Consider the following 13252-nt stretch of genomic DNA (forward strand, 5'->3'; position numbering starts at 1 on the left):
ACATTTTCCAACTACTTTTTGTAAGTTTAGTGAACTTCTTGGTATTTTGAGTTGGTAAAAATCAGTATTATGTATTTTACTGTATGCTAAAAAATCAAGTAGAGTCTACAAGATAAAGCAAAACAATTGAGTTTAACCATTGTGACAAAGAGCAGCATACTGACCATATCATACTTAGTTAAAATAAGTAACATTTAAAACAAAAAATTAAACTTTTTAATTTTAATTAATTAATTTACTCTCATTCATTTAGAAAAAAATGATTAGTTAAAATGATTAGAATTATTTAGTTAGCATTGCCATAACTTTAATAAATAAGGAAAGAGAGGTATTCATTTCCAACATTTATTACAAACAATTGGGCGAACTCATTTTCTGTAATCAATTTTAATGTAAATGTAACACAATGGTAATGTAAACATTTTAACATTAAACATTACAGAAACTTCTGACCTTTAAGTGCAGCATAGAACACCTTCAAAGTGCAATCTGTGTACTCTTAACACTGACATTAAAGCGATTTACATAAAAGGACTGACTCTAGTGCACAGTACAGTACCTTTTCATATGTATTAAAACATAAACTAATACAAGAGCACGTTTTGAGTACAATCGGTGCATTCTACAAAAACATTTGACAATGAAATAAAATAAAGGGCCTCTGACCTCAGCATTTGACATAACAGACCTGTCAGAAAAGTCTGTGCTTGACTATCACGTTTTTCTCAGTTAAACTGCCCACCGAGCAAGAGTGGTGAAGCAAGGAAAACATAATTTTACAAAAATCTGAAATATATCCATACAAGGATATTAAGATAAAACACAGGGAAGCCGGATCACGGCATCTGACACAAAATAACTGACTTCAGCTTCAATCCATAAATGCACGGTAAATCTTAGTATGGATTAAAACATTTGACCATAAAATGGTTTATATAACAGAACTTCTGAACTGCAGCCAATTAACAATTAAACAATTAGAACAATCTTCTGAAAAACTCAATGAGATTGCCATTTATGAGTGCGAGGCTGGCATTTGACCAACTAACTCAGAAGTTTGTTTTTTAGTGTCATGAATCGGGAGGAAGGTTTTGGGCGCAGTGTGTCAAGTCCCACAAAAAGTCTTTGGAACACCTCAAATGTTTTGCAGAGTTGTGGTGGATACTGCAGGTTCAAAGCATATGTCATCCCCAGAAGCAGGCAACATGCCCTGGCCAGATTTCCAAGATCAGTAAGGACTGGGATTCCCTCAATGATGATGCCCACTGCATCTGGTTCACAGCAGACATATATCTGCATATTGCTCATTTTCAAGTCCTCATGGACACTGCTCTCTGTTTTTCCCTGTATGCGACATAAACAGAACAATAAGTGACAACAGAGAACAATCTTCAATAAAATCACACATTTTAAGTTCACAAAAGGTTTTAAGTTTGGTCAAGCTAGCTCCTGCACAAAGCCTGGCCTGTTGAACTAGCTTCATAGTAAAACTTTAAGTAGTCTCACTTGACACAACAAAGCTGCTAGACTACATCACATACACAAGTCACCTCCAAGGCCTAAATCCTTAAAGAGGAGAGGGGTTCAGCTGGTAACATACAGGTGTGGTTAAGTAAAAGTATCTGAAAATGCCACTTACAGTTATAACAGATGATTCCCACTAAGCAAAGATATGTCCAAAAGACATCTTTGTCCCTAAAGGGCATACGTTGAAAAGATGTCCACTGAGGGGCCAGAATGAAAGTGTTTATGATATAGACGCACATGGAACCTCAAGGTTAAACACTAGTTCAAATGTGCTCATTGTTTCTATTTGTAATTGCAAAGCAACTCCGTGTTTTTGTCCAAAAATAATTAAAATTACAATAGGGTTTCAGCCCTTCGGGCTTGAACCCCTAAAAAAGACACTTTGCTCACACCTTTGGACATTTTAGCATCTGTAATTCACACGTTTTTGGATTGTGAGAGGAATCAGACCTGAAGGAAAGACTCTCTGGCTCAGGATTCAATCCAGGATCTTCTTGCTGTGAGGAGCCAGTGTTTTCCCCTTAATCACAGAAATAAGAGACAATTTGTCTATTTCTGTCAGACGTCTACAGAAGCTCTTACTAAAAATGTGCAGAGGTTTAGATGATACTGTGAGGTTACAACAGCCAAAGAAACACTAACACAAGTACAGGGACCAAGAGCCCTGACTAAAGCAAACACTTCCCACCACAATGGTGACTTCAAATTAAACATAAATATCAACATCTAAACCGCTGTTAATTTTCAGTAAGAGCTTCTGTAGACGTCTGAAGACAAATATCAAATTGTCTCTTATTTCTGTGATTAAGGGGAAAACACTGGCTCCTCACAGCAAGAAGATCCTGGATTGAATCCTGAGCCAGAGAGTCTTTCCTTCAGGTCTGATTCCTCTCACAATCCAAAGACAATTACAGATGCTAAGATGTCCAAAGGTGTGAGCAAAGTTTCTTTTATTCATTATTTCTGGACAAACACACACTGTCTGTGAGTTTATTTGCAATTACAAAATGAAAATATGAGAACAATGAGCACATTTAAACTAGTGTTTAACCTTGAGGTTTCATGAGCATCTATATCAGACGTGCAGAACACATCCAAAACAGACGTCATAAAAACGTTCATTCTGGCTCCTTAGTGGACGTCTTTTCAACGTCCTCCTCTAGTAGCAAAGACATGGAAAAGAAATTTTTTGGACATAACATTGCTTAGTGGGTTATGACTCCTGGATTAATGTAAAACAAGGATTTTACTTCTGTGAAGCTGCAGTTGGAAAAAATGACAGTCTTTTTAAAATCAAGTCTACTAGCCACTGGAAGACCAAAAGGTTAATGTTGGACACCGGTTCCTGCACATGCATTTGGGTGTTTGTAGGTGTTTTTGAACTTTTGACAGAGCCACACTAGCCATTTCCACCTAATTATAGTATTTGTTCTAAGACAAGATAACCAATCCCCAACTCCAGCTCCATAGTAAACTCAGGCAGACATAAGATTGATATCTGAGAAATAAGTGCTTTTCCCAAAAAAAATTTAACTATGCTTTTTAAACAATACTTACATAGTAGTCAGAGATGAGCTCTTGCCCACTCTCTCCCATGTATTCAATGAGGCATCTCAGAGTCACGTCTCTCTTCTTCACCACAGAGGTACTTGGATCCTATAGTTGGTAAGTTAATAATGAAAAACTAAATCTTGCAGGCAATATAACGAACTACAAATATACAATGCCATTATCAGTGTGGGTCTGTACTACCTACTTTTTTATATACATTTAAACTTAAAATTAATTAGGAGCTGTAAACAAACATGTTTTTTTGTGTGCAATATTCACCCAATTAGGCAAGAAAAGAGAAAGTACTCAATGTATTAATATGCCCCTGCAACATTGTTACCACTTTTGCCTCACCTGTATCAGTTCCATTAACAAGTTCTTGATGCGTTGACCAACTGCTCCACCCTTCGCACTAAACAGGTCGAGAAGTTTTGGAGTGTACTCGTCCAGCTGGGACATAAACACTGATTCAAGTGGAACTGCAGCACACCTTCGGAATTCTTCATTTATCTGTAATACATCAAATGTTTGAATGTTATTTGGAACACTCAAGATGTGTAAAGAATTGGCAACCTTTGTTTCATTTTTATGCAATCCAAATATTCCATAAAATATGTTGGGTGGGTCTTCAGTATGTGTTCAGCAAAAAGTGCATCTAGCATCACATTAAAAACCTTGTTCACTATTTTTTGCCTTTAAAAATAAAATAAAAATATTAAGCATGTCAGTAATAAATAATTTACCTGGAATGGTTCAAAGAGGGCAGGCCATCTTTCTTTAAATTTTGCCACATCTGGGGACTGGACAACCACTTCCATTCTTCTCCAGCTATATGTCCTGGCCATCATGTCATTTATGCTTTTGACGTCCCTTTTCTTGCTGGCTTCTATTAAGTCAAGCCTCACATTCTCAAGGCTGCTGTCTGTTTCACCAGAAGGGTGCTGAGGCAGGTAATTTACTTCTGCCCTCTTTGGTTTTTTGATGTTTTTAGCAGGTTTTCTGTCATCTCCCATCTTGTATTTCATTCAGTTTATCAGGAGTTCAGGGCTTCTTAATGCTTTACGCTTGGTACGATAGTTTCCACATTTGTATTTCAGGCTTTGTTGCCACCCATAAATTCCATTAAAAGAGCCAGGCTCCTTCAAACAGGGATGCTTTTCTATTAGTGCCTGTGCTACTGCAGACCTCTGGGCATCATTGGGGTACGCTGTGTAGCAAAACATGGCCTCTGCCAGGCGCTCCAAGATATCCGCTTTGACACTGGGTGATGTCAGTAGGGTGCCCTCTCTTAAATAAATCTCATTACCTTGACTCAAAGCCAGCTCAGTGTTGTGTGAGAAAGTTGGAATGGGAAATACAGCAGGCCATGGATTTTGCCTTACAGAGGGTGAAGGAGACAGAATCACAGTATCATCTGAGCCCTCAGAGTGTGTCACAGACTCAGATAAAGTGCACACACTGGAGGTATCAGGGGTGCTTTCCTGGGGAACAAGGGTCAGTGTTAAGTTTAGCGGTACATACACTACTTTCAGTGTGTCTTTATCTTTGAGTTCCTTTGTGGTCGTTAGGGTGAAAAAGTCATCAAACTCTTCATCTTTGTACTGAAGACTGATTTCTGTGGTGATGACAAATTGTTCTTTGATGGCTGCAACCAATTCATCCACAGTTGAGGGTATGCCACTCTTGAGTGTAAGTTTTTTGACCTCGTGATCAATGAGGACCCGGAATCTGACTGTTGGTTCCATGTCTAGAAAGACATAAGAAACAAATTTGTTATACAAAGTCATACTCAACACTGGAGACAGATGTGGCGCTTTAATGTCACCATGAGCTTTCCTGCAACAAAATAGGCTGACAAGGGACAAACATCACTAAGGTTTTGTTGTTCAACAAGAGTTATGTGATCGGTCTTCTCAAGATGAAATCCACGATAGTGTTCATCATACCAGGACATGAGTGTTTTCACAATAAAATGCACCTTTTCTCCAAAAAGGGCAATTTGAACAATCTCTGCAAAATCAGGAAGACCAGCAGTACAGCCACAGGCCACGATCATGCCTTTTGAGTACCTTGTTCCATGGAAGGTGACTGTATCAGCCAGCTGTACTTGAGACTGACAAGGAAACAGATGCTTGATTGATTCCTGAACATTTACATGCAGGACATCTAATGGCACTGATGTGACTCTTACAACACTCAGAGCAGGCACAACTGTTGTGGAATGCAGGTGGTGACTTATCAAAAGCTGATGCTTTGTGGCCAGAGAAAGGAGAATGTTCTTAAAGTTGCCAGTGTGTCTCACAATCTGCTTAAACTGGCTGTGTTTCGCTTCAAACCTCATTGTCCAGAAAGCAATCACAGGTCCAAAAGCATTTATTAATGCAGGATAGTGTTCTAAGAAGTGGTGCTTTGGGATTAACCCTTCGTTAGGAAATACTTCTTGGAATCTGTGTCGGTGTTCAGAAATTTTTGAGTCAAGATATGCAACACTTTCTTTGTTGTGGACTGGGGCAACGACAAGTTCAATAATGTCTTTAAAAGACATGAGAAGAAGCCAGGCTGGATCATTCAAAGGTATTCTGTGTCCAACAATGAATGGCAGCAGTCGTATGAGGGCCCAATTTTCATGTGCGTTTCCTCCAATCTTCTTTTTTGAAGAAAAGTTTGTAGGCAATGGCTGAGGACAATCAGTTTTGTCAGCCCATTTATACGGAAATTGTGTGATGGCACTGTTAAGTTCACTGAAAGTGAAATATTTCTTTGAGATAAAAACACTGAAGCACAGACCCAATTCCAAGGGAACGATGCCTTCAAAAGTGTCGTGCAATATATCGGGTGGATAGCCAGTCACACAGTGGAAATAGCTCAGATTTTCAGTTAGTGGGCAAGCATTTTTTACACCGTAACAGTGTGTCAAAGCAGGATTTTCTTTAACAGTCAATAAATGAGTGGCATGATTCTCTTTTGTCCGAGCAGGAAATGCACCTGACCTCACCTCCTTTCTTTGAAATTCTGATCGCTCTCCAAGACAAAATCTACATATGTATGGTCCACAAAAATTTTCCACAAGTCCACAAATTGAATGTGCCCCAAGATTATCAGCAACTACAGAAAACACAGATCCTTTAACATGTTGTCCAACACTGGAAATGTAGACACCCTCACGCTCCAAAATAGCAATGTCTTTTAACAAAGGAGCAAGCACTTCAGCGTAGCCAAATCTTTTGATGTCAACTGCTTTGCATAAAAGGGCCAAGTATATGGAGTTAAGAGTGGATCGCGATGAATGAGAGATGTTGCCAAAGACCCAGTATATAGCTGTGATTTTATGCTTTTTTCTTGATGTTCCCAGTGGGTTACAAATTTCAAAGTCATCTACATACAGCACAAGTGCAATTCTTAGCTCTTCAGAATAAAAGGGATTCTCTTTATAGACTGTACCATCACGATATGATCCATATTGAATAGATGACAACTGGTCCTGTTCTTTACTCAGAACTTTCTCTCTAAGATTTTCTTTACCCAAAATCTGAACTAAGGACTGGAGAATTGGGATATACTGGAAACTTCTCTTTTCATTTGGTTCGAGGATGTATTCAACGGGCTCAACAACTGCAAATTTTTCTTTATAATACTGTCGCCTTCTAAATGATGATGAAAGAGGACCACCAGCACTAAGTGCTGTGCTTAATGGATTTGATTTGCACAATTCTTCCACTAGAGATGTTACAAACGTGTCAGCAATAGCACAATTATTTTTCTTTAAGTGTGAAACAACAATATCTCTTATTGCGGTAATGGATGCAGAACTTGCTATGAAGTGAAGATCATCTACCAGTTCATCAATGCACCGAATTGAAACATTATGAATACTTTCTAATTTCAAGAGGAGGGATGCTATGTACTCTACAACCACATTGCTTCCATCATCCTCTTCATAGTGACCATGTGAGGGAGAGACTTGATAATTGGCATCAATGTGATCATCATCCTCTCCAGAGGCTTCAAAAACAAGTGACTCCTGTTCAGTTAACTGCCTTTCACAAATAATGCCTGGTTTAAAATCTTGTGAAGTATGTGGCGTATGCTTCCTGTGTTTGTGTGTCGCGAAAGTCCCATACACATTTGTTTGGTGATCGCACCCTGCAAAAACACACTTTACAGTCTCATTATTCTTCAGATGATGACCAATGTGTTCAAAAAACTCCTTTTCGCTAGGGAATCCAGATTTTTTACATAATAGGCAGGTTAAGAAAAGAGTTACTTGAGGTGAGTTAAGTGAGTCAACTGCTGGATGTTGTCGTGATAAGTGACAGCGGAAGCTACTCCAATTTTTAAAAGAGCATGGGCAGTCCACATGTATACAAGGCAAGGCATGGCTATGTCCAAAGGTCCCATGATGCAGTCTATAATGTTTCAGAATATCAGTCTTTTCTGGTACAACAGCACTGCATAATTTACAAGGCCATCCCATCTGTCATTAAAAATTACAAAGGGATGAAATTTAGATTTTTTTCTCTCAATCAATGACTTTTAGTTACCTTAATTCCTCTAAATGACAGATAACAACAAACCTCAGAAACATTTACCTAAATTCCACCTACTAAAGAGCTTACCTACTCCTTGAATCCCTCCTCCAAGTTGATTTGATGGTATTCTAAAGAAGCAACACAAATGAAATAAAAGTTTATTTATGAAAATATCAGGATCATGGAGGTTATTGCAATGCAAAATAAATATTTAATATTTTTACTTTAACAAATGGTTTCAAAATATTTCAAACAAATATATCAACAGATTAATTAAAAACTGATAAAACAATGTTAAAGCGGACTAGGTCCATAAACAACTGCTTTGCAACACACGTATACATATTTAAGAATTTTCATGATACCACATTGCGTGCCCCTGGCTAAATTTTAGTGCGATTTTAATATGCAAATGACTATTTGCTGTTGGTGTGTATAGGCTAAAACAACACGCTCGCCAGATTGTTTATCTAAATAGCCCTATTTTGTTAGAAATGCATCCTATGCTACAAGAGATTAATACAGGTTCCATATTGCTTTATGTTACACTTACTCTCGCATCAGCAATTGTGTAAACAGTAGGGTTGGGTACCGTTCACATTTTAATTGGTACCCGCAATTCGGCAACGGTAGCTAACAGTACCTTTTTTTCTGTACTTAAGGGATACATCAATAACTGTAAAGAAACTGTAAGTTATTTATAGAAGTGTTTAGGGCTGCAACGATTCATCGAGTAACTCGAGTTAATCGAATCAAAAAAATCCTCGAGGCAAAATCATCTGCCTCGACGCTTCACTTAGTCCATTTAACTACACACAGATATTGCAGAAAGACATTTTTTGTGTAAGGACTCGGAGTATGAGCGGATTGCGGTTATATCCGCGGTTCAGGTGCATAAACATCCCAAACATTGCAGGTGGATGAGAGAAATCGTTAATATGTTGATTTTAATAAAGACGCGGAACTCTCATATCACGCTAAAACGCAATGAATGCGTGTCGTTCTTTAACTTTCGTTTTCAGCTCATGTCGAGATCAAAGACCGCAATGAGAGAGAGAGAGAGAGCGGGCGGGCATCAGCACTGGTAATATCATTTAATATCGCTGTTTTTAAATGAAGAAAACTGTGTGTTGAGCTTCAGGATGCGACGCTGAACATTTAAGTTTCATTTGCGGCAGTTCACGCGTCAGCTGAGGAGATACGAGCAACTCCAAACACATGAACGCGATGGAGTTTGCAGCTTTGCACATGGATGACCGTCATTGTGATGTGTGTGAAATCTTTAATGAGGCTTTATATATCCTACTTGATAATATCTTCGAAATGCACCATTAGATGTTCTCAATACTAGGCGCAACAAATATCAGAACAAGCTGTAACGCACGTGTGTGTGTGTGTGGCTTACCCTACACCCAAGATGGCAGCATGTCCACCACTGTCTACATTCCTGTCTCTGTCTGTGTGATTGTCATTAATGTTATTGTCCCTTGACGGTGCTGTCTCTGAAATATTGGACTTGCTTCGAGAACTAGTCCATCACACATCGAACTTGGATTTAATTGAAGTGAAACTCTCCTGACGTTTCGGATGACCCGGACAGCTCTGTTAGTGCGGAATTTGGATCCTGCTCAACGGAGCCAAATCGCCAACACGGCATTGAATCTTAAGTGTCCAAACTTCTCATGAGAAAGGGAAGTGCTTTTTTCTTGTCTTTGTGTCTTGTTTCTCTTCGTTTTAAAATCCGGCGGGTCCTGATTTTTGGTCACTTCTTTCACAGCATTGCTTCATTGGGCTTGGTTTCCTGTTTATATGTGACGTGATGTAACGTCATCTGTCTCAGGAGTTTCGGAAAATCTGGACTGGATTACTAGCGCATCGGCTAGAAACGGAACGTGCAATGGCGCTGCCCTTTTTTGTAATGTGTTTACTAACCTTGAGTGGAATGTATGGAAGCCCGCACCGGACCAACTACTCCCGTGCAGGTCTTTTAAATACAGTCTCAATACGCTGGGGGACGTGCACATCTGTTTGTGCGTCAGACATTAAATCAATGCACCTGCCTCTGTTCTTCTCCTCTGACACTGTGGACTTGGCCCGTCTGATCAGTGTTATGGTTTTACAAGACAATTTTACTATTTCTGAAAGCTGCCTTCGTAGCTTTGTACTAAAAATAATTTCAAAGAATGAATCCTCTATTCAATCATTTAAATCACTTAAGCTGAGGTGTTTAATCGTTCTGTTGCTGTTGATTTCAGGAAATGTGCAACCCAATCCAGGCCCAGACTCTGCTATATGTTTCAATACCCCTGTTGATTTTAAATCCAGGGTTGGCCTTGGTTTTATTCACTTGAATGTTCGAAGTTTGATTGCAAAGATAGATATGATTCGTATTTGGGCACACTCTACTGAAGCTGATGTAATTGTTTTATCAGAAACTTGGCTAAGCAAATCTGTTTTGAATGAGGATATCAGTATTAATGGTTACCATGTATATAGAACTGATCGTCCAAGGAGGGGTGGGGGTGTTGCAGTATATATTAAAAATAAGTTTCGTGTAAATATGCTTCTCTCTAAATCAGTGAGTAAGCAATTCGAATTTTTAGCTCTTGATCTTGAGGTCTCCAGTAATCTCCACATTACTGTAGTTGGTTGCTATAGGACACCATCAGCCGTCAGGGATGCTTTGCCTTCTTTAATGCAGCTTTTATCAGGACTAAATCAGAACGAAATAGTAGTTATTGGAGATCTAAATTGGAACTGGTTACATCCAGTATCTGATGATTTTAAAGCTTACTGTAACTCGCTAAATCTCTTTCAGCTCGTTGACAGTCCCACTAGACCGAACCTGAAATGTCCAGATAAATCATCTTTAATTGATCTTATCCTAACCAACGTTCCTCACAAATACTCTGCAGCTTCTGTTTTTGCAAACGACATTAGTGACCACTGTGTTGTTGCCACGGTCAGAAACACAAAAATTCCCAAAAATAAACCACGTGTCATTATTAAGCGCGACATAAAACATTTTTCAATACAAGGGTTTTTATATGACCTGTTTTATTTTGATTGGGATAAAATTTATCTTATTGCAGATGTTGATAATGCTTGGAAATTTTTTCATGATGGTTTTAAAGAAATTGTTGACAATCATGCTCCACTCAGGAAATTTAGAGTAAAAGGCCGAAACAATGCATGGTTCACTGTAGATTTAGCCAACTCTCTTCATGAGCGTGATAAGGCCTGGGCAAAAGCCAGGAAAACAAGCTTGGACTCTGATTGGCTGCTCTTCAGGAGACTGCGCAATTTATGCACCGTGGCTATCAGAAAGGCCAAAGCTGACCACTTTCTTATAGATACTTCGAATAATTTAAATAACCCCTTAAAATTCTGGAAGACGATCAAATCCTTAGCTGGAAACAAAACAGGCATTGAGCTGCCACCATGTATTATTAAGGACTCACATAAATTATCCGATAAGGCTGAGATGCTTGGCTGTTTCAATGAGCATTTCATTGCCTCTGGTTCATTATTTGATTCACTCAACATTTCACATCAGAATCATCCTAAAGGAAATTCTCATGGTCATTCTGGAGTCAGTCATTCTTTTAGTTTTAAGCCATTTTCAGTTTCGGAAGTACATAGAGCACTCACACTTTTAGACATTAGAAAATCGCCTGGTCCTGATAACTTGGAGCCTTATTTTCTACAGTTAGCATCTGATTTTATTGCACCGCCTTTGACTTATCTTTTTAATCTTTCTCTGGACACGAATGAAATTCCACTTATATGGAAATCTGCATTTGTACTTCCTCTGTTAAAAGGAGGCGATCCGACTGATTTAAATAACTACAGACCCATCTCGAAACTGTCTGTTCTGGCCAAGGTTATGGAAACTCTGGTAAACGAACAATTGAAAGAGTTTCTAACTATTAACAATATTCTGTCTAATTTTCAATCAGGTTTTCGTCAAAAACACAGCACAACTACAGCAGCCCTAAAAGTAGTAAATGATTTTATTGACTGTTTAGATAAAAAACAACATTGTGCAGCTCTTTTCATTGACCTATCGAAGGCTTTTGATACTGTGGATCATGCAATATTAAAACAAAGACTCCTCAGTGTCGGGTTGTCAGGAAAAACTGTTTGCTGGTTTGAAAACTATCTATCTGGTAGATCCCAGTGTGTACAGGTAGATGGTTTAACCTCCAGCCCTCTTAGTATAACCAAGGGTGTGCCCCAGGGGTCAGTGCTGGGACCACTTTTATTTATTTTATATATCAACAATCTGGATCAAAATGTCTCCAACGCAAATTTTCATTTCTATGCCGATGATACTGTGATATACTGCTCTGCATCAACTCCAAACCAAGCTCTTTGTCGCCTTCAACTTGCTTTTGATACTGTACAACGTACCTTATTCGATTTAAAGCTTGTTTTGAATAACGACAAAACAAAACTTATGTTGTTCTCAAATGCAAAATCAAAGTCACAGAACCTTTTACCCATCACTACTTCTCAGGGCTCCGAGATTGAGTCTGTCTCTAAATTCAAGTATCTTGGTATCCTAATTGATGATTCACTCTCTTTTAAACCTCATATTCAACAGTTGGTAAAAAAACTAAAGCTGAAATTGGGTTTTTATTTTAGAAACAAGTCATGTTTTTCCTTTGAGCCACTTTCTTGTCAGTGCTGGACTATGGCGATGTTCTATACATGAATGCTTCCATCACAAGCTTGAAACTGTTGGATTCTGTTTATCATGGAGCTCTTAGGTTTATCACAAACTTTAGAGCACTTACTCATCACTGTTCTTTGTATGATCGGGTTGGTTGGTCTGCATTGTCCACCCGTAGACTTAATTATAGCCCCGTTTCCACCACAGGAACTTTACCCAGGAACTAGGAACTTTGGGTGGTACTTCGTGTGTTTAGACCGCAGGAACCAGGGTATAAATGAAGTTCCGGGTAAATATTTCCCCCTCCAAACGGCCCTGCTCGCGAGGTAGTACTTTTTCAAAGTTCAGGAACTTTCGAGGGCGGGACTTGGGCGCTGAACATGCTGATTGGTTGAGCTCACGCAGCATTTTTAAGTTCAACAGGCATTTTTAAAAGTCTTTTGCGAGGTTCGTTCTGCGTTCAATAAATATCAGTCTTGCTCTCTGTCTGGTGGCGCGCGGTCGTCTCAGCCATCTCACGTTCAATGTCCGTAATAGCTGATAATAATATATTGTCATTTTAAATCTAGCTTTACAAGCTTTCTGAATATGCTGCATGCTGCTGAACCTGCATATTAGTGCTCTTTTCTGTCGTTGTTAATTACCTCGTAAACCTATACATAACCAGCAAAAGCAGCACAGCTTGAATCTCTTCCATACTCGTTATTAATTTTTTTTCACCATGTAAACGACCTGACCGATTACTTTTAAGTGTGTGTCCTTACATGACGTGACGGCGTCACGGCGCGCGCCGCGCTCATGTTGACAAGAGAGGAAAGTAAATTTTTCTGAGTGGTAAACTTTTTATTTCGTGAGTTATGAAGATAATGTTGGAGTAATGACACAACGTATATTGCCCCGGGCAGTTTTTACTTTAACTGCGCCTGACAGAAGATTTTTTTCTCTGGGATGATTATTACACTTTACAACA

At 38.9% G+C, this 13252-nt stretch overlaps 1 protein-coding gene across 1 annotated transcript; it reads right to left on the minus strand.

The window, feature by feature from the left end:
• Positions 1-513: 513 nt before the first annotated feature.
• On the minus strand, positions 514-4447 carry LOC137051312 (uncharacterized). Its single transcript, XM_067428809.1, has 4 exons — positions 3822-4447; positions 3433-3588; positions 3085-3183; positions 514-1344 (listed from the first exon to the last, which is right to left on the minus strand). The coding sequence occupies exons 1-4, from the start codon at positions 4101-4103 to the stop codon at positions 1045-1047; spliced, it is 837 nt and encodes a 278-aa protein (XP_067284910.1). The 5' UTR covers positions 4104-4447; the 3' UTR covers positions 514-1044.
• Positions 4448-13252: the final 8805 nt, after the last annotated feature.

The sequence above is a fragment of the Pseudorasbora parva genome, chromosome 2 (genome assembly GCF_024679245.1).
Source record: "Pseudorasbora parva isolate DD20220531a chromosome 2, ASM2467924v1, whole genome shotgun sequence".
Taxonomy (NCBI): domain Eukaryota; kingdom Metazoa; phylum Chordata; class Actinopteri; order Cypriniformes; family Gobionidae; genus Pseudorasbora; species Pseudorasbora parva.